Source organism: Panthera pardus, unplaced genomic scaffold, assembly GCF_024362965.1.
Source record: "Panthera pardus isolate Hobbes unplaced genomic scaffold, ASM2436296v1 HiC_scaffold_2, whole genome shotgun sequence".
Classification (NCBI taxonomy): Eukaryota; Metazoa; Chordata; class Mammalia; order Carnivora; family Felidae; genus Panthera; species Panthera pardus.
This window is the reverse complement of record NW_026526765.1, coordinates 52273883-52293318: the sequence shown is the minus strand read 5'-3', so window position 1 is coordinate 52293318 and position 19436 is coordinate 52273883. Positions and strand designations below refer to the sequence as shown.

At 35.3% G+C, this 19436-nt stretch overlaps 1 protein-coding gene across 4 annotated transcripts in view; it reads left to right on the top strand.

The window, feature by feature from the left end:
- Positions 1-19436, top strand: part of GABRB2 (gamma-aminobutyric acid type A receptor subunit beta2) — a 245375-nt gene that overhangs the window by 191747 nt on the left and 34192 nt on the right. For 3 of the 4 annotated variants that reach the window (XM_019450220.2, XM_019450223.2, XM_019450221.2), the window contains 4 exons: positions 5768-5905; positions 7640-7792; positions 11169-11413; positions 16529-16642. In XM_019450220.2, the coding sequence (XP_019305765.1) occupies positions 5768-5905; positions 7640-7792; positions 11169-11413; positions 16529-16642 (650 nt within the window). The remainder of the gene's footprint in view (positions 1-5767; positions 5906-7639; positions 7793-11168; positions 11414-16528; positions 16643-19436) is intronic. The other variant, XM_019450222.2, reaches the window with a different exon arrangement.

Below are 19436 nucleotides of genomic sequence, written 5' to 3'. Positions count from 1 at the left end.
CAAACATACAGGACTGTGTGGCGTGTAGTCCATTCTGATTGTGGACTGATAGACTTCTGATTGTGGTCACTGAGTTAGTCATGAGACAAAGGCCTGCTTTCCTGTTGCACATTAGGTCCTGCTGCTTCCCCAAAACGTTTGTCTGCTTTAAAAGGCAATTTGACCTGGTTGTTATTGAAAATGTTTTTCTTCTCTTCTGGAAGTTTTTTTTGGAGGAAAAAACAAAAAGGTTAATCCACTAAAGACCAAGACATAGCTCCAAGGGACTATGTGCCTTTTCCAGTACTTATCTGGTTTGGGGGGAACCTAACTAAAGCACCCTAAAATGTGTGACTAACTCTAGCATTTTATGGAATTATTGCATTGGATGGATATTTTTTATATCCTAAAAAAATGTCTCTGGTCAAATAGGTACGGAGAATGCCAGGGGTAAGTAATATTAAGCAAATTCTTTATTGAGGAATTATCTAAACTTTACTGTGTTAAATGTTTGTGACTACAAGAGGGGCCTGAAATGCACAGTTACTCCCAAATACATTTACTTAGAACCCTTTTCCATGAAGCACATTACAGGATTAGTGTTGCTCAGAATGTAACTTAAGTTTTAATAATATTTACTTATATACCGATAACAGTAACCACATAAAAATTTAAATACTAATAGAGCGACATGCTAAAATTTTTACAATGAGGTTTTCAATTCAGAAAAGCTTGTGGAGTGCTGTGATAGACACATAAGAGGGCATGAAATTCGAGATAAGATAGTTCCTAAAAAAATTGAAACCATCCATGACTAGAGTGGATTGTCCCAATAACACTAGCCCTTAATCCTCAAACATCAACAATTGGTTGTGATGACCAAGAATTAGCAGTTTAAAGCAACTACTATGTTACAGTTGCTATGTTGGCTACAATGGGAGACAGAAAATAATTACCCTACAACATTTAACAGTCCGATTGGAGAACACAGTTTATTTTATTTTTTTTTTTTTTAATTTTTTTTTTTTTTTTTTTTTTTTAATTTTTGGGACAGAGAGTGACAGAGCATGAACGGGGGAGGGGCAGAGAGAGAGGGAGACACAGAATCGGAAACAGGCTCCAGGCTCTGAGCCATCAGCCCAGAGCCTGATGCGGGGCTCGAACTCACGGACTGCGAGATCGTGACCTGGCTGAAGTCGGACGCTTAACCGACTGCGCCACCCAGGCGCCCCTGGAGAACACAGTTTAAATAAACAACAAGAGAACAATAGGTCTCTTTAATTTCTCACTAGGAAAAAAAAATGGTGGCATTTATAATCCATTTCTTCTAAATGTTCTCATCAGCCCTCACTGTTTAATATCTTGGTATAGGTTCATATTTCTTGCACAGTAAAAATATTTCATCTGAAATGAAATATTTACTTAGTAGATAACAAAATAGACAAGTAGACTGACACTAAAGAGAGAAAAAAACTTTTTTAAATGCCATGTTATGTAATAAGATAATGTCACAATTGTGAGAACACATTCATTTATTATGTGAATGTGTTTAACGTGATAATTTTGCTCCTTAGATCTCATGTAGTACATATTTTTATCAGTATATGACAGTATATCTGTCATTCACATACATAGATTTTTAAATGTATTTGTTTATCTGTCCTGATCAGAAACTTTAACATTTTGTACAATTTTAATTCCTTCAGGTAGATTCCAGTGAAGTTATATTTTGGTTTATTTATAGTCCATCTGAGTTTATGTGGGTTATGTTTTTAATGATAATAATACAATATAATTTAATGACTCAGTTTCTGGAATCCCATGAATAAAATATAAAAGATGAATTTAATTTGCAAGACATTAATGAGAAGTTTCAGTGCATCTCCTCCTGATATCTTTTAAAAGATATCTAATTATTTCTCACTCATTATTGTTATGAAAGCTGTAAAAGTCAGGTCATACATATTTGCATATGTTTTCTTTTATTTTTAATCACTTTGAGACACTGTTAAATATTCCTTCAGAGAAGTTTTTTTTTTTTTTTTTTAAAAGAAGAGGAAGAAAAAGAAAAATAAATAAAACTAGGTCTGCTTTCAGTTTATCCTACACAGTATATTGAGCTGGATTTGGAACTTGACCATCCTGGCACAGTCATAAACTGTTGGTCTTTGGTCTTTAGAAATCGGTGATGCAAGAGCATACATTTGCTTTCCATTGGCAGCATTCCATACTCGGTTAACCCAAAATGAAGTCAAGAGGATCGCAGTTTTTAAGATCAGCAGTAACTAAGAAGTATTACAAATATGCTGCTCCATTATGTCAGATTCCAAAATGTTTGACATCAAAATAAACTTCCAATGTTTCATTTTCGATTTACAAACACACCAGAGGGTGTGTCATTGGACACCCAAGTTTCTCATTGTGTAAATGTGTTCAAGTGTTCATAAAATAGAAGCCAGGTGACATGCAACGAAATATGAGTTTTTAATTCATTTAAAATAATTCTTATTTGAAAAGAAACTATTAGCTAACCTTTTTGAGCATTATCTATCAGGTACTGCTCTAAGCATTTTGTAAGTAACAACTCGCTTTTCCTGCATAACAACTCTATGAGGTAGCTTTTATTGTTGTTATTGTTTATTGTTACAATTTACAGATTAAGAAATGAAGAACAGAGAAAGGTTAAGCAATTTGCTGAGCTATTACATAAGGGTAAATACATAATAAAGAACCTTTGGATTTTTCTTAAGGGCTGTGTTATCTTTGGGTGGCTTTTTTTTATTCACTCAGAAGATATTTATCTAATACAACTATGTGCCAGGTACTATATTAGGAGCAAGAAACAGAGGTATAGACATGATGAATACCTCCACAATGCCAAGCATCTGGATAAGCAACCATCACCCAAATCCACACATGTGTTAAATAAATATTTTACTAATTCAACAATATATCCCAAGTGCCTCTCTTCTGCCAGGAATTATCTAGTAAACACATGTCAGATAGCTGGCATTTTGACAAAAATCTATATTTCATGATAATATTTCTACTTATTAAACAACTGTGAGGCATTGCCTATATAATTATTGAAATGCCATAGATATTCCCATGCCTCTGTCCACAGAGAGCTTCTGTGAGAAGATTTGTAGCAGTGGACGAGAGAAGATAAAAACTGAGGAAAGGAAGCTGGAGAACCAGAAACACACTCTTTACTAATTTAGACTTAGTTCTTATTGAAAATGTAGGAGTTGACTTTACTCCCATTCTCGTTTGAAAATGGCAGCATTTGACAATTTTTTTTCCCTAGAAAACGATGGCCTTCTTGTTTCATAAATACCTTCTTTCATGTTTATGTACCACAAATCCAATTTACAGTGTCATGAGCTGAGCTGAAGCTGGAAGGAAGCTCAATCAACTGAGCCAGGTGCCCTCTTTTGTTATTTAACGCTGGTTTGGCCAAGATGGGATTGTCATTGATTAAATAATTTCATGACTGAGAGCTGTGTGCAAATAACCAATGAGAAACGGGATTATATTCGAGATGAAGTCCTGGACTATGAGGATTCCCATGGCCATATTAAGAAAGTTGCAATCACAGATAAAAGCACTTGTTGTTTGGGACAGACACCTCAGTTCTTAGGATTAGATAGAGAATATTAATGGGGCAGACTAATGGAGAAAGAGAAGAATATTTTTACTGTGCCTTTCACTTTGTACCTGGACTCCCCTTCTTAAAATTATGAATAATTTGCTTTTAAATCAAAGTTTCATGCAAAGAAAGACATTCTCTAACAAAATAAGTGGCTTTAAATGATAACATGCTAAGAAAAATGTTGGTGGTGTATAATCTATTAAATATCCACAATTTTTTTTAAGTAGGCTCCATGCCCAATGTGGGGCTTGAACTCACCACCATGAGATCAAGAGTCAGATACTCTACCCACTGAGCCAGCCAGGCACCCTGACGATTGTGATTACAATGTACTTTATGATGTTTGCAAGTAAACAGGCCTTTTTGAAAATCATTAGCTATTATCTAAAGGCCTATAGTTATGGAACCAGAAGTTCAAGTTCTCATTGACTCTTTACAAAAATCTGTATTTCTGCATCAGATAAAGATGGTTGCTCTTATGAGTAAAGAAGAATGCAGACTTCTAGAAAAGTTAAGACATTGTGTGAGCTGTGCTATGGTTGATGTAGATTCTCGAATTGAGAGCACTGTAATTCTTTGAAAAATAATCCATTTCTACTCTTGGAAATTTGACTTGCTTTCTTTGGAAGAAATGTGATTTAATGAAAATTATCAGAGCTAAGAATGAAAGGACTGATATTCTAGTCCTGTATAACACTAACTAGTCACATGTCAAAAAGCAAAAAGAACTTAAGTCACATGTCAAAAAGAATTTAAGCAACATTTTTAACTAGTTTTTTATTTTTGGGTTTATTTTTTATTTTTTGTTTGTGTTTTGTTTTTGTTTGTTTTGTTTTGCTTTTTGCTTTAAAATGGGGAGCAATATCTGACCTGCCTACTTCTTAGACTTGTAAAAATTCAGCTCTCTGGATGCAAAAGTTCTTTTAAGAAATATGATATACAAATACAGTTTATGCTCTGCAGGTGAGATATTGGGGTGGGTGTGTTTGTAAAATATTAAGATTTAATGGAGTTCATTGCATGCTTCTCTGTATAGTTCTGTTAATAATCTAATAGGTGTTGGGGCGCCTGGGTGGTTCAGTCGGTTAAGCGGCCGACTTCGGCTCGGGTCATGATCTCGCGGTCCGTGAGTTTGAGCCCCGTGTCGGGCTCTGTGCTGACAGCTCAGAGCCTGGAGCCTGTTTCGGATTCTGTGTCTCCCTCTCTCTGACCCTCCCCCATTCATGCTCTGTCTCTGTGTCTCAAAAATAAATAAATAAACATTAAAAAAAATTAAAAAAATAATAATAATCTAATAGGTGTTTATTCATTGCAGTTAGACATATGCTTACTCACCAAGATATGTGTGCTTATTCTATTCTGCCTCGTGGATTGAAAGTATCATTATAACAGAGGACTTGTTTTTATTATACAGACTTCTATCCCCAGCAACTGTACACTCATGAGCATAGTAGGTGCTCAAGAAATAATTATTGAGAAAGTGGAAACAAACCTCCTAAATGCACTGTGCCTTTTATAGTGCACATAATACATTTGTATTTACTTTTAAAACTATTAGAATTACTCCTGTTTGGGGTTATTTGGTCAGGGGTAGCTTTTTGGAATTTAGATATGCTGCAAAATCAAATTTGGAGATCATGTCTATGAATATTTAAAAAATGATGACTCAATTCCTTATAATCTCTTCTGACTTGAAACCCAAATATATTGTAATTCAAAACTTTTATATGGGGGGGGGGTTGATAGCATTCAATACTGCACTGATAAGTTAAATGATATTTACTTTCTCTTTCGTTTTCTATTAGAGTACCATCCAGGGTCATGTAATAATGTGATAGTGTTTTAGAAAATGAGTGCAAGTTAGAACTATATGCTACCTCTTACTTGCAAGCTGTTAATTTTGCTAAACCTTCATCGCCTCATGTGGGCCTAATTATACTCCCCTCATGAGACTGTTGTGGAAAGTAAATGTGGTAATATACTTCAGGTGCTTAGCGTGATACCTAACACATAATAGCCTTTAGCTGTGGCTGTTATCATTAATATAGTTCATCTTGTAAACAAGTACTCTTTGTTTTATTTGTTTTTTATTTTGTGTATCTGTGTGTGTGTGTGTGTATGTGCTTCCTTTTACAGATGGATATACCACTGATGATATTGAGTTTTACTGGCGTGGGGATGATAACGCAGTAACAGGAGTGACAAAGATTGAACTTCCACAGTTCTCTATCGTGGATTACAAACTTATCACCAAGAAGGTTGTTTTTTCCACAGGTGTGTATCAGGGAAGAGGGTTAAGGCAAAAGGGGCTTCAGCATATTTTGTCAAAAGCATTCACTTATATCACAACTGGGTCCCAGGAAAAGATGACTGGAAGATTTGGATCTGCTGCAAACCTCCAGTTCCCCATCAAAGGGCCCATTGCTCATTTGGGGTCCATGCAGCTATTTCCCAGAAGGCACCCCCACAAAGCTGAGAGGGTTACCTCTGTGCCTCTCATCTACCAAAGACTGGACTAATTGTCGGAGACAGAATACAGAAAGAGAATGACGTTGGTCAGAGTTGTTTGCCCGAGCTTTATACAACTTACAGAACTGATCCTACTCTTGAAAAATACAGGGAAGAGACGGTTCACTCACGCCTGACCGATGAAATTCTCTAGAGGCAATAGAATAGAATTCCACATTATCCTCAAAGGTTAAAAATTTCTTTATGGAGCCTTACCTCCTGTTTTAGAGCTAAAAGCCCTTCCAGATGTTGAGATTATCCTGATGCTTTCACCATTCTTACTCTTCTAGCATTGAGGTTTTTGGTTGTCAAACTTGGTTTCACCAGCACAGAATTTTAGCAAAAAAGGTTAGGAAAGTAATACTTTGCTGCATAAGGGAAAAAAACATTAAGGGGAAAAACAGTAAACCCACAGGAATATTTCTTTTTTATGTTTTTCTTATTGGAATGAATTCCCCAGGCACAAAAAGAGCTAGTACTGTAACTATACATTTTTAATTACCCTTCTGCCTTTCCCTGCAAACTACTTCAAGTAAGAGTTGTATGACTTCGTAAGAATATAACATAGCCTTAGCTTTAAAAAACAAACAACAGAAACTTTTCCTAAATTGGAGGTCCCTGAATCCCTGAGACACTAGAAATGAGTTCATATCTAAAATATTCTTACTTTAATATTACAACACTTAACTTGAGCCCAAGAAGGCTAGGCAAGACTTTCTTTCAATTATTAATAATGTCACCCCTAACACACACGATTCATCAATGTGACTTTTTGACATTCTACCACGATGTTCAGTTACATATTTTGTTTAAAGAGTAATTTCCTGGATCATCACAATCAAAGGATTTAGCCTCAGGAATATGATCCTTTAGTTTTATCTCCCAAAAATATTCTTTGGAAACACTGATTCTCCACCTTTGGATGAGTCAGGCACCCCTTTAGAACTTTGAAGGAATCAGTGGAATTAGCAAACATATATAATCCATACATGTGAAAACCTTCACACAATTTTAGGGAGTTGCTGTATACCTGAAGCTTGCCATTGATCCCAGATGTGCAGTGAATTCTGGGGCTTGTGAAGAGATTTCTAAAATATGATCAGAGTGTACAGCCTTATTTCTTATATAAAAAAATAAAAACAAAACATCTTACAGGATGGTCTTGTTGAGGAACAACTGAGGGGGAACAAAGGGACTGTACCAAACTGTCTTGTTTTCATAGTTGTAGAGAATGAGTATCCTTGATCCAGTGCAGGAGCCTGAGCAGGGAAGAGCTGGAATTCTTTTAATTACTCATGACTATGGGTGTACTCAACACCAAGTAACTTTTGCTAATTAAAAGACCAGTGTTCCTATACTACTTTTTCAGGAGCAAGTGCCCTTCATCAGGAGCTAAAGTTGAATTTAGGGAAGATTTACAAACTTATTTATGGGCCTTGAAAGAAAAGTATCCTATAAATATTGATTGATAATTATGATATTCTAAAATTGCCTTTCTAGGTTCCTATCCCAGATTGTCCCTCAGCTTTAAGCTTAAGAGAAACATTGGTTACTTTATTCTGCAAACATACATGCCTTCCATCCTGATCACTATCCTCTCCTGGGTCTCCTTCTGGATTAATTATGATGCATCAGCTGCAAGAGTGGCATTAGGTAGGCCATTTTCTAACTGCCTGTGGGGCTTGACTCTGTGTGTGCACACGTGTATGCATGTGTGTGTATGCGCATGCATGTTCATTCATACACTTTTCTTAGCCTGGTATTTGTAATGCATGATAAGACTGGGCTATGCACATTACAAGAATTTGGCTGTGAAACTTTGGGTTATCTGATTCAGCATTAAATCAATTAAATACAAATTAAAACTCTTTCATGTCAAAATTAGCTAACCATATAGCAGTTGGTAATGAAATTAGTCCTGTCAATTTTTTTATTTTTATTGACGCATAGTTTGTGTAGTATCACTTGATAATTTTTCAATTTGCATACTGTGCTTCCTTATCTGGAAAGAGCTCCCTTCCATCTTTTTTTTTTTTTTTTTTTTTTTTTCTGAGCAGGAGACAAGGAAGTATATTATGTAACTAACAGATAAGCAAAAAGACTTCTAAAGTCTTATTAAGATTTTGGAGTAGCAGGATAGAGGGCAGAAGACAACAAAGTAAGATGGCTGGGAACTCATCCATAGCATCGTTTATCTTATGCTTGATTTTTTTTCTATATGATGCCAGAGGAAGAGAATATATTATATTTCATGAACATTTTTATGTTACTAACTCCAGATAATAGTAAAGTATGATTATTTTACACAATTTTTATTATTTTGAGTTCTGACTAATCCCTTTAAAATGTTGGACTGTTACCTTCTCCACCATGAGATCTCAATTCAATCATCACTTCCTGAGAGAAGTCATTCATTTTTTTCATTCAACAAGTATTTGTTGAACACCTACTATGTGCCAAACATGCTAGATGCTGGAGATAAAGTAGTTCCCTTCTGGAAGTTTTGTGCTAGCAGTAAAAGGACAATAAATTTATTTTACTTATAATGTGAACTAGGTAATACAGTACGTCTATAGAGGGAATAAGCAAGGTGAGGGCAGTTGGGTATGCCAGGAGGAACAGTTTATAATAATCATTGTAAAGTTCATCCAGAAATTATTAATGGAACAAAAACTTCATGAAGATAAAGAGTCACTTAAATGTCTGGATGGGAATATTCTAGCCTATTACAAATACCCTGAGGTAGGAAAGTGCCAAGGATATTAATGAGGTAGCCAGTGAGGTGAATGCGAGAGTGAGTTCAGGAGTCAAGATGATGTTGGGGACAAGGGACTAAAAGATTATGAAGCAGTTCCAGAACCATGATAAAGACCTTGCTTTTATTCTGAGTGAAATTTCAGAGCCATCGAGGAAAGAAGTGACATGGTTTGATTTCAGATTGAAAGGGATAAATTTGACTGCTGTGTTGAGATTAGATTGTGGTGGTTCAAGGATGGAAGGGAGAAGTAATGACCTCCTGGACTGAGTCCAGTCCTCTGTGATAACTTCTCTTAAAATACAGAGAACTTCCCTTTGTAGACCAACTGTAGTTACAATTTATATTTATTTGGTTTGTGATGTCCTTTTTCTTCATGGTACTGAAAGAAACATTGAAGAAAGGTCCATATATAATTTTGCTTCCATTATATCTGTGATATCTTACACAATGAATGGTGTTCAGTAAATATTTGCTGAATAAAGTAATGAATGGAATTTGTAAATATCTTATTATTCCAAAGTGAAAATCTATTGTTAATTTTATAATTTTATGTCATTACAGGAAAAATAAATAATTCACTTTTTAAAAGAAATTTGTAAAACATCTTTTGATAGAGTAATTTATTACTTGGTCAGAGATATCTTAAAATGAGATTGAGATGGATAGCAAAATTAGCATTGTCAGTTTTATAATATACGTGTACAGGGTAATCTGCAGTTGAAATAATGAAATGAAAAGTGAAACTGGGAAATGTTTTAAATGACTGATATTATAGAGAAAATACGAAAACTCTAAGACACCTAGACCTAAAGCAAGAACAGTTTTTCTGGCCATGCTCAGAATCAGATGCACAGATTTATTTTTTCTGAAGTTGTTTTATGAGCATGTAGAAAAACAAGACAAAAATTATGATCTTTATAGAGAGATAAAATTAAATCAGAAGACTTACATTCCCAAAATATCATAGAAATGAAACTTTTGGGATGTGTTATTGGGTAGTGGTTAAGGACACAGCTTTCTGAGTCGGAGAGACGGCCATTCAAATGTTGATTAAACAACTTCTCATCTGTGTGATCTTGATCTCTGGGCTGTTTTCACATCACTATTTTGCTACAAATGTGGACCTTATCACACTCAGGACTCTGTACTCCCAGTGCTTTTGTCCGGCATATGTTTTTTATCCCTCCAATTATAGAGGGAAACTACTCTTCACTGTTGAAGATGACCACTCAGTGAGATGAACAATTATAACCTGAGCCAGTATGCCATTTCCCATAAAGAATATCATAATGCTTCCAGGTTACTTATCTGTGCATTACATGCCTCGTTGACCAATCCAGAAACATGAGGGCTAGATACCTGCTCCTCTGCTACCCGTCATCTCCAGCTTCCAAATTTTTATAATCATTTGCCCATACCATCCGTATAATGCAGTCACTGATTTCAATACTATTTTGATTATTTTGATTCATTTCCTCTTTATCACTTAGATTATTCTGAAAAACTATTAGCTGGTATTCCATTTTCCTGTCTTGTATCTTTTCCCTCTGTCCTTCACACTACTACAAGAATGATTGTCCTAAACACAATTTGTCCCTATGTCTCCCTGCTTGAAGCTGGTCAGTGGCCCCACCTCACCTTCATTTTAAGTACAGACTCCCCATTAGGGCCTGTATATACAGCTCTGCATTATGCAGCCTTACTTAATTTTCACTCTCCTCACCATGCTTACTGTCATATCCTATAATGTACCCACATTGACTTTCTTGAGATGCTTTTGATGGACTGTGTACTTTCAACCCCCCCTCAAAGCACTCTTTATAAAAGCTCTCTCTACCTTCACTTTTGACCTCCAGTCCTTTGTTACTTGGGTATCTCCCACTCATCCTTCAGTACTCAGCTCCACAGTCTCCATTTCCTGACCTCTCTCCTGCTGCATCACAAGGCTCAACCAGAGTCTTCTCCGTATCCTTGATGCTCACCCTACACACGTGTCTACCATGACATTTAATTTACATCTCTAGCCTACCACTAGATATATAACTATAAATATATAAATATAAATAAAGGAAATGCTTCAAAATGATTAATGTTACTATGAATTAATGATTTAAATGTGTCTCCAGGGCCTATCACAGGGCAGGTATGTACCATTAAGCTATTTTGTGGCATGTATGAATGAGTAAAAGAGCACAATTAGCCTTTCCAAATATGATGAAATCAGCAAGGAAACAGGAACATTACTAATCTAACTCTTGTCATTTTTTTCAGGAATTACAACTGTCCTTACAATGACTACGATCAATACCCACTTGCGGGAGACTCTCCCTAAAATCCCCTATGTGAAGGCCATTGACATGTACCTGATGGGGTGCTTTGTCTTTGTTTTCATGGCCCTTCTGGAATATGCTTTGGTCAACTACATCTTTTTTGGGAGGGGACCCCAACGCCAAAAGAAAGCAGCTGAGAAAGCTGCTAGTGCCAACAATGAGAAGATGCGCCTGGATGTCAACAAGGTAAATTCAGAGGGCAAGCCCTCCTTGATTCTTAAACTCGTAGAAGAATGCCAGCAATATAGGCTAATGGCCTTGTTTAACAAATGAGGAAACCAAGGCCCAGGGAAGAGAATGGGTAATTTTTCCAAAATCACAATGTTAATTAGTGATGGAGGCACAATTATGGCCAAAACTTATGTTACATTTGGATGCCCTTTACCTTAACACTAGGGTTGCCCAAACCATAGTCATCGGAGAACTACCTTTGTGAATTTTTTCATATATGAGTATAATATGTACTATTTTATACCTTATGTGCATTTACTCACTTTAAGTTTTTTAAAAACGAAATTTTGTATCACTTAAATCAGTATTACTTGCCGGAAGATAATCTTAAGTAATAAACATAAAACTATTGAAATGAATTCTAGGCTACACTAGATGAAGACTCTGGGCCTGAGCCTGTTCTCTTTGATTTAAAAGGGAGATAGACAAGTGTAGAGATATATTAAAGATCCACCAGCAATAAATGAAGGCTTTCTCTTTGAAGTCATCAGAAGGATAAAAAGAGAAGTGGAGGGTAAAAAAAAATAATTTTCTCCTTAAGTGACAGATAATTACTTAATGCCTTGCACATGTACCACTTAAAGTCACTGAAGCATGTGACTGTAAGAGACCACCATCTTGCTTGTTACACATAATCAAAGAACAATTTCCATGTGGTTGTAAATGCTATTTAATCTATAAGGCAATGATTCTCAACCTTGGGTGCCCAATCGAATGACTGGGAGAGCATTAACAAATACTGAAGCCTGGATTCCTTTCCCAGAAATTCTTATTTGAATGTGCTGGAGTATGCCTGGGTATCATAATTTTTAAAATATTCTTCAAACGTTTTGCTAATTTGCAGCCAAGATTTAGAATCTTCATTTAGAGGTTTTTGACAGCAGTCCCAATGGATCCAACCCTCTTCACTACCCAAGTGTTACTTCACCTGGCTTCCTCTATCAAACTTTCTGCATTAAACAGAATATTTATATATGTATTTTCCCATAGCCCAAATTTAAATCCTTCAATATAGACCAAAAAACAAGGCCTTATTTTAATATCTGCCATAAACAGTGTTTATAAAGTAGTGCATAGTGTTGAATTTAATAAATAGCTCATAGTAATGAAACTAGGAAAACAGTAATACTTTTAAACTATCTGGTATTATTAACCAGATCAATCATTATTTAATTGACACTTTAATATTTCTGACTTCAATTGAATTCCAAGGATAGCACATCACAAATAATCTCTACAGTTAAGTTTTATTTGGAGCAAACCCAATGAAAGCTTTAACTCACTAATGTTTTCAAATATCCATAGGTCTCTTTCTCTCTCTCTCTCTCTCGCTCTCGCTCTCACTCTCTCTGTCTCTTTTGGACTATTCTCTAATCAAAGGCACTTCTTTGCCAGGAGTTGATATTTGTAAAGATGCAAATTTTAAGTATGGCCCTTGATGGCTAATGACCCATGGGTCTAGAAAATTGTCAATTTCTTTATAGTGCCTGATGTTTCACTTATTAGAATCTGTCAATAGGTTCTCTCTCAGGCTGTGAAAGAAAAGAATGCTTTTAAAAACCATTTTATGATTTTTATGATATAGTAGCTTCAGTTAAATAAATAAGTTAATAAATAACACTATCTCATAGGACTGCAATTTGAACTGAATCTAAATCAATTGCCCTAATGAAAAGCTGACCTAATAAGATAACATCTGATCCTTTTTACTTTCATCTACCCTATTTTTTTTCATGCCAGTTTGCATTTAAATGATGAATTTAAGAGCCAGAGAGTGGCAGTTTTATAGCAAACTGAACCTGGAGAGCTTCAGAGAGTTTTAAGTTCAATGTACTGAGCTGGAGGTAGAAAATGGCTCACTGAGCGAGTACCCCACAGTGGCTGAAGTTGGACCCACAATTCAGAGCATAGAATATCAGAGAACAAAAATGATATCAGAGTTCTTTGAGTACAGTGGTTCTTTTTTTTAATTTTTTTATGTTTATTAATTTTGAGAGAGAGAGACAGACAGAGCATGAGTGGGGTAGGGGCAGAGAGAGAGGGAAATACAGAATCTGAAGCAAGCTTCAGGCTCTGAGCAGTCAGCATAGATCCCAATGCAGAGCTCGAATCCACAAACCATAAGATCATGACCTGAACCAAAGTTGGATGCTTAACTGACTGAGCCACCCAGGTGCCCTTAGTGCAATGGTTCTTAAAACTCAGGCAGTTTTTCCCCCAGAGCATCTTTGGCAATGTCTGTAGATATTTTTTGGATTGTCAAAAACGGGAGGTGGGGATTAGCACTGGTATCTAGTGAATAGAGGCCAAGAATGCTGGCAAACATCTTTCTGCTCAGTGAACAGCCTCCTCCTAACAGAGAACTATCTAGTCCCAAATGTCCATATTGCTGAGCTTAAAAACCCTAGTCTAATCCAATCCTCTAGTTTCAAACACAAGAAACTGAAGCCCAGTAAAAATATAAGATGCTTGTTCTATTCTTACAGTTCTTTAAAAAAAATTTTTTTAATGTTTGTTTATTTTTGAGACAGAGAGAGAAAGAGAGAGAGGGGGGGAGAAGTAGAGAGAAATAGAGACACAGAATCTGAAGCAGGGTCCAGGCTCTGAGCTGTCAGCACAGAGTCCAGTGTGGGGCTCAAACTCACAAACCGTGAGATCACGACCTGAGCCAAAGACAGACACTTTACTGACTGAGCCACCTAAGTGCTCTGTGTTCTTATAGCTCTTAAACACAAGTGGTTTCTCCACCTTCTTTAATCAAAATGTGTAATATCAAGACATCATAAGTTCTAATTTACCATGACAGTTCTAAACCTGATTTTGGAGTCAGTTTCAGTATTTACTGTCTATTTACAGTTGTGTGACAACAGGTAATAAATAAGCAAGAAACTGGCCCTTCAGTTTCTTCATCTATAAAATGGGGTTAATTCTTCTCTGATAGGCTATTATGAAGATTATTTGTGATAATGTAAAGAGAGGATGGATAACATAGTCCTTAATACATGTTAAACACTCAGTAAGTGGTAAATACTAATAAAATACTAAAATATTATAAGTGATAGGAATTATTACTCTTTAAAGTAAATTTATAGCTTCCAGTTGTATCACCAATGCTTGTTCATGTATTTTACACTGTAAATACAGAGCATATAGGGTCCAATCCCATTCCTAAAAGATGATACTATCTATAGAGTTTAAGTCAATGCAAGGAAATCATTTTTCAACAGGTATTAGCTGTAAAATCTATGGCAAACCAACTACAAACTTTATCATTTATCAGGCCTGAATACTTAGAGGCATCTTGATTTGATTAAAACAAAAAAAGTGACCATCCTACATTTCAGACTCCCGTGGTTTTTTTTTCAACCTAACATGAAAGGTTGGAGGAGATCTACATAGGGCTCTGATTGCACATCACTTTCTTTTGTGTTGGCATCATGAATAATGCCACTCTATTTCTTATCAAGAATGTCCATTCTTTTCAACTGTAATTTTATTTTTTTATTTTTTTTCATTTCTTTCTTTCTTTTTTTTCCCAAAGCTGGGGAACATATAATCAACTAAGTATTGTTGGATGCTCTGGAAAAATCAGTCACCAGGAGAGGGATTGACCTTTTCAGCTTCCATTGAAGGTTTCCTAGAGAAAGAAGCAGCATGGCAGATCATCTAAAGTGATTTTTAAATTGTGCTCTGTCCTGAGGTCAGGGAGGGATGAAAATGGGAAGCCTAGGCAGGTGGGAGCCCACCGTTACCTCAATGACATATGTCCACATTTTTCCACTCTCTTCTCTGTATTGGTTTCCTGCAGTTTTTAATTTAATAAGAGTATATACAGCTCTTAGAACAATTCTTTCCTGCCATTTAATTCATTTAATTGATGTAAAAACTAAGGCTCTTAAGGAGAGTAAAATATCCAAGGTTGCATAACAAAGCTAACACAATTTCTGAGACTTGATCTCATCTGGATTTTCCAGTTTGTATCTAGTGTACATTCTGCTATGCTAACAATTACAAAAAATATTTAACAGTTCATTCTACATTATTCCATATATTCAATTCAGTTGACTTCACTGGGGGAGGTGGGGGGGAAACACCTGTTTGCACATGAGAGTTCATAGTCCACAAGTACTATCATGGACATTGTCTCCATGTAACAATTTAAGTTGTAAAATACAAAGAATTTTAAATAAACCTCAGACCAGCAAGAGGGTTACTGAATATGTTTCCCAAGTGTCTTATGGAGTTTTTAATTAAAAAAAAAAAATATATATATATATAAATCTAGTGTTAGGAGAGTGCTTCTTATTTATCCCTTTGCATTCTTCTATTTGTGTGTTTGTGTATGTGTATGTGTGTATATGTGTTTCCTTATAGAATTTGCTCTTGATTAATTTCCCTTACTTTTCTTACGTTCTCTTCAAGTTTTCAACTCTCTTTTCTTCCCTTTAAGCTTTATGTTGTTCATTGTTTATTTTGTTGCCAATAAGTGTGTGTGTGTGTATGTGTGTGTGTGTGTGTGTGTGTGTGTGTGTATATATATATATATATATATATATATATATATATATATATATAACTAAATTCTAATATATATAGATATGTATATATATAGATATGTATATATATTAGAATTTAGTTACTCCTGCCTTTTCACCACCTTGACTTTTACATATCTAAAAAGCCTCCAATGTCTTTATTGCATTAAGAGACCCACAACTACCAATTTTCCAAATAAAACTGTGCCCAGAAGATCTCCATTTGGGGAACATTCTTTATCCTGCATTTATGGGTGTTGTGAGTCTCTGTGTTGCCTTTATCCACTGTGCCTAATTTTTTTTTGTTATGCAAAGCCACTAAAATCTTTTAAATCTATTTATTTCCAGTGGTTGGAATTATATATATATTTTAATGATAGATTAAAAAAATACAACTAATTCAAAATCCTCTCTGTTAACATCGGTCTTTCTAAAGACCAGTAGCATTTATCTATATCCAATTTACTTTAACCACAAATCCTAATCTAGTGGCATCAGTCTACTTAATTAGCACATTCTCTACTTTGTCTTCCAGATTTTTTATAAAGATATTAAACAAAATGGGACCCAATATCGATCCTTGTGGGACCCAACTGGAAACCTCTCCCCAACTAGACGGACTACCAATTACGATTTCTCTCTGTATACGGTTAGATAGCCAGTTTTTAATCCATTTATTTGTATTTCTGTTGGGGCCAATTTGTTTAGCTGTTCCCTGTAAAATAATGTATGGGGTCTTTGCAGATAACCTATGGACTTATATCCACAGAGACTTGGAAATAAGTTAAATGTTTTCATGAAACCCTAATGGGGTTTTCTGGTTTCTTCTTTTTTTAATATAACTGTGATGAGCCTAAGCTTCATTGTTCCACTCAGTCATTATTATTGTGCTAGAGAGAGAAACCAAGTACATCATATTTTGAGATTCATTTTCATTTGTATTGAGAAGATAGAATGTCATTATATACTATGTCATTTCTTAGTTTTCTTGTTGTGTTTATTTGGATGAATGGAATAGGTAGTGAATTATACATTCCTTCTATTAGTTGGATCAGAATTTAGGAGCCTATATTTTCTGTCCTAGATTATTAATTTATGTCTGGGAATGTTATGTTTGCATCAAGTCCTTGTTGCTTTATTGTTACGTATTTTACAAATAACTATTACCTTGGTGGATTCAGCACTATTTTAATGATAAATAAAAGGTAATACCTGAGGTTGTTCCTTATAATTCTTGACTTAAATGAACTCTAAAGAAAACATTTTTTTGGCTAATACTTAAAGTTCAGTTTTTGAATCCTCATGTGTTTGCATTATTAATTGGCAAATTGTCATTCATACTGCCCTCTACATTGGAGGAGGAGGAGGAGGAGAAGAATTGTCACCATTCTACTTTATCATCTACAACCTGTCCAACTCTTTTTTTTTTTTTTTGATTTCTGTTTCCTGGTGAGGCAGTGAATGACAATGAATGCTCCTGAATCTTTCCTATGAGGACTTGATGCTTGATGAGCTGTTACTGTATCTTCTGAGTATCATGTTCTTCCCTAATTTTACTGTTCTGACCCCAGGTTCCTTAATTCCAAATTATTATTGCCTTTGGGGTGGGAGAAAGGTATGGTTTATCTATTAAATTGCTACTCTGTTTTATTTTAAGCTTCCTTTTAACTTCATTACTTGTTGTGTTGTACACAGAACAGAGTTTGATAAATGGTATTAGGTAGATTCCAGGAGAAGAAATATTTGGAATTTTGCCATCACTAATTTAGTCCAATCCCCTAAACATCCAGCCCCTATCATGTGTGTTGTCTTAGGCTATCTCATTTGTGTTATTGCTGTTCTTGTTTTTAACTCTAGCTAGTCTTGTTGAAATTGAACTAGACTGATTTGGTTGGGCAGTATTCTGGGTAGAGCACTAATCATTTAGAAGAAAACACCATTCAAATTTCGGTTTATGATGAAAACGATTGAAAAATGTATTTTGCAAAACCAAAATCAAACTATACTGCATGATTGTTATAGTGACTGGGTAAAGTTATGTGAAAATTCAGGAAAAGCCCCAGATCATGAGACTACTTTATAGAAAATTTGCCTCTTTGGTGCATTAAATTTTTCAGTTGATGAGTTGAAAGAGTTAATGATACTCTCTGATACCATGATTTAGACACTCACTTGTCAAGAACTCTTTCCCAATTTCATAAAACATTATGTTAAAGAAAATGTTACATGATTTACATTGAAATATGAATCTTAATGTCTTCTGCTTGTACACATTTCTTTGTTGAGCGTGTCTTCACTATACCCTTTGAGTTCTCTTTTAATTTCAAACTTAGTATATGAAATAAGGATTGGTGTTCAAAAGTTTGAATGAGCCATTAAATCTGTAACCTGTAAAAACATCAAGATGTATGTGGCAATCCTCAGAAGCAGTAGGGTCCACTGGGAAAATGGTGGCTTTTAGAATCAGCCAGACCAAATTGGGGTCTCATTTAGGCATGGTCTTTTATGAACTGTTCGACCTTAGATATGTTTAACCTTTCCACCCTTCAAGTTCCTCAAATGAAAACTAAAACACACTACCTGATGAAGCTGCTGAGAGGATTAAATGACATAATTATATTAAGGGCCTCATCTGGGACCAGACCAAGAGCACTCAATAAATAGTTGCTGTTACTCTAGAGATGGTAGCAGAGAGTGCATCTCTCTCTCAATGTTTTTCTTTTTGTTTCTTAGTTTAGTCCTATTACTATTTTTCTAATTATAAAACTAATTCATGGTATTTTTGAATTTACAAAAGGCAATGAAAACCATCTGCACCTCCACACCCAGATATAATCACTGTTAACATTGCCTTTTATTTACAGGGAGTGACATACTTTTATATAAATAATTACGCTCTGCTATTGTGTATACTGCTAGTTTCCACTTGCCTTTTTATACCTTCAAGTATAAGTATACACCATTTCTAATAGTGACAAGATATTTTATTGATATATTTACCATAATTTATGTAATAAGCACCCATGGTTAGATATTTGCATTGTTTCTAAGTGGTTTTCCATTATAAGCAACTCTAAGCGTTCTACTGTGGACATGTTTGTACATCATTGATTCTTGATGTATTTCTTAAAATAGAATTTCTGGGTGAAAAAATGTATGTGCATTTAAAATGGTGATAGATATTTCCAAGTTGTTCCCCAGGAAAGTTCTGTCCTAGCTCATATACCCACTAGCACCATATGAGTGTGTGGGAGTACACACACACACACACACACACACACACACACACAGTCACCAAGCCCTTAAAAGGATAAAGAACCAGAAAAAACTGGTGCCTTTGTCCAATTGCAGACGTGTTAGAGAAGTGAACGCAGAAGAATCCAAAACCTGTGTGCAGTTTTTCTCCTCTCCATTCAAAAGCCATAGAGAATAAAACAGCAATA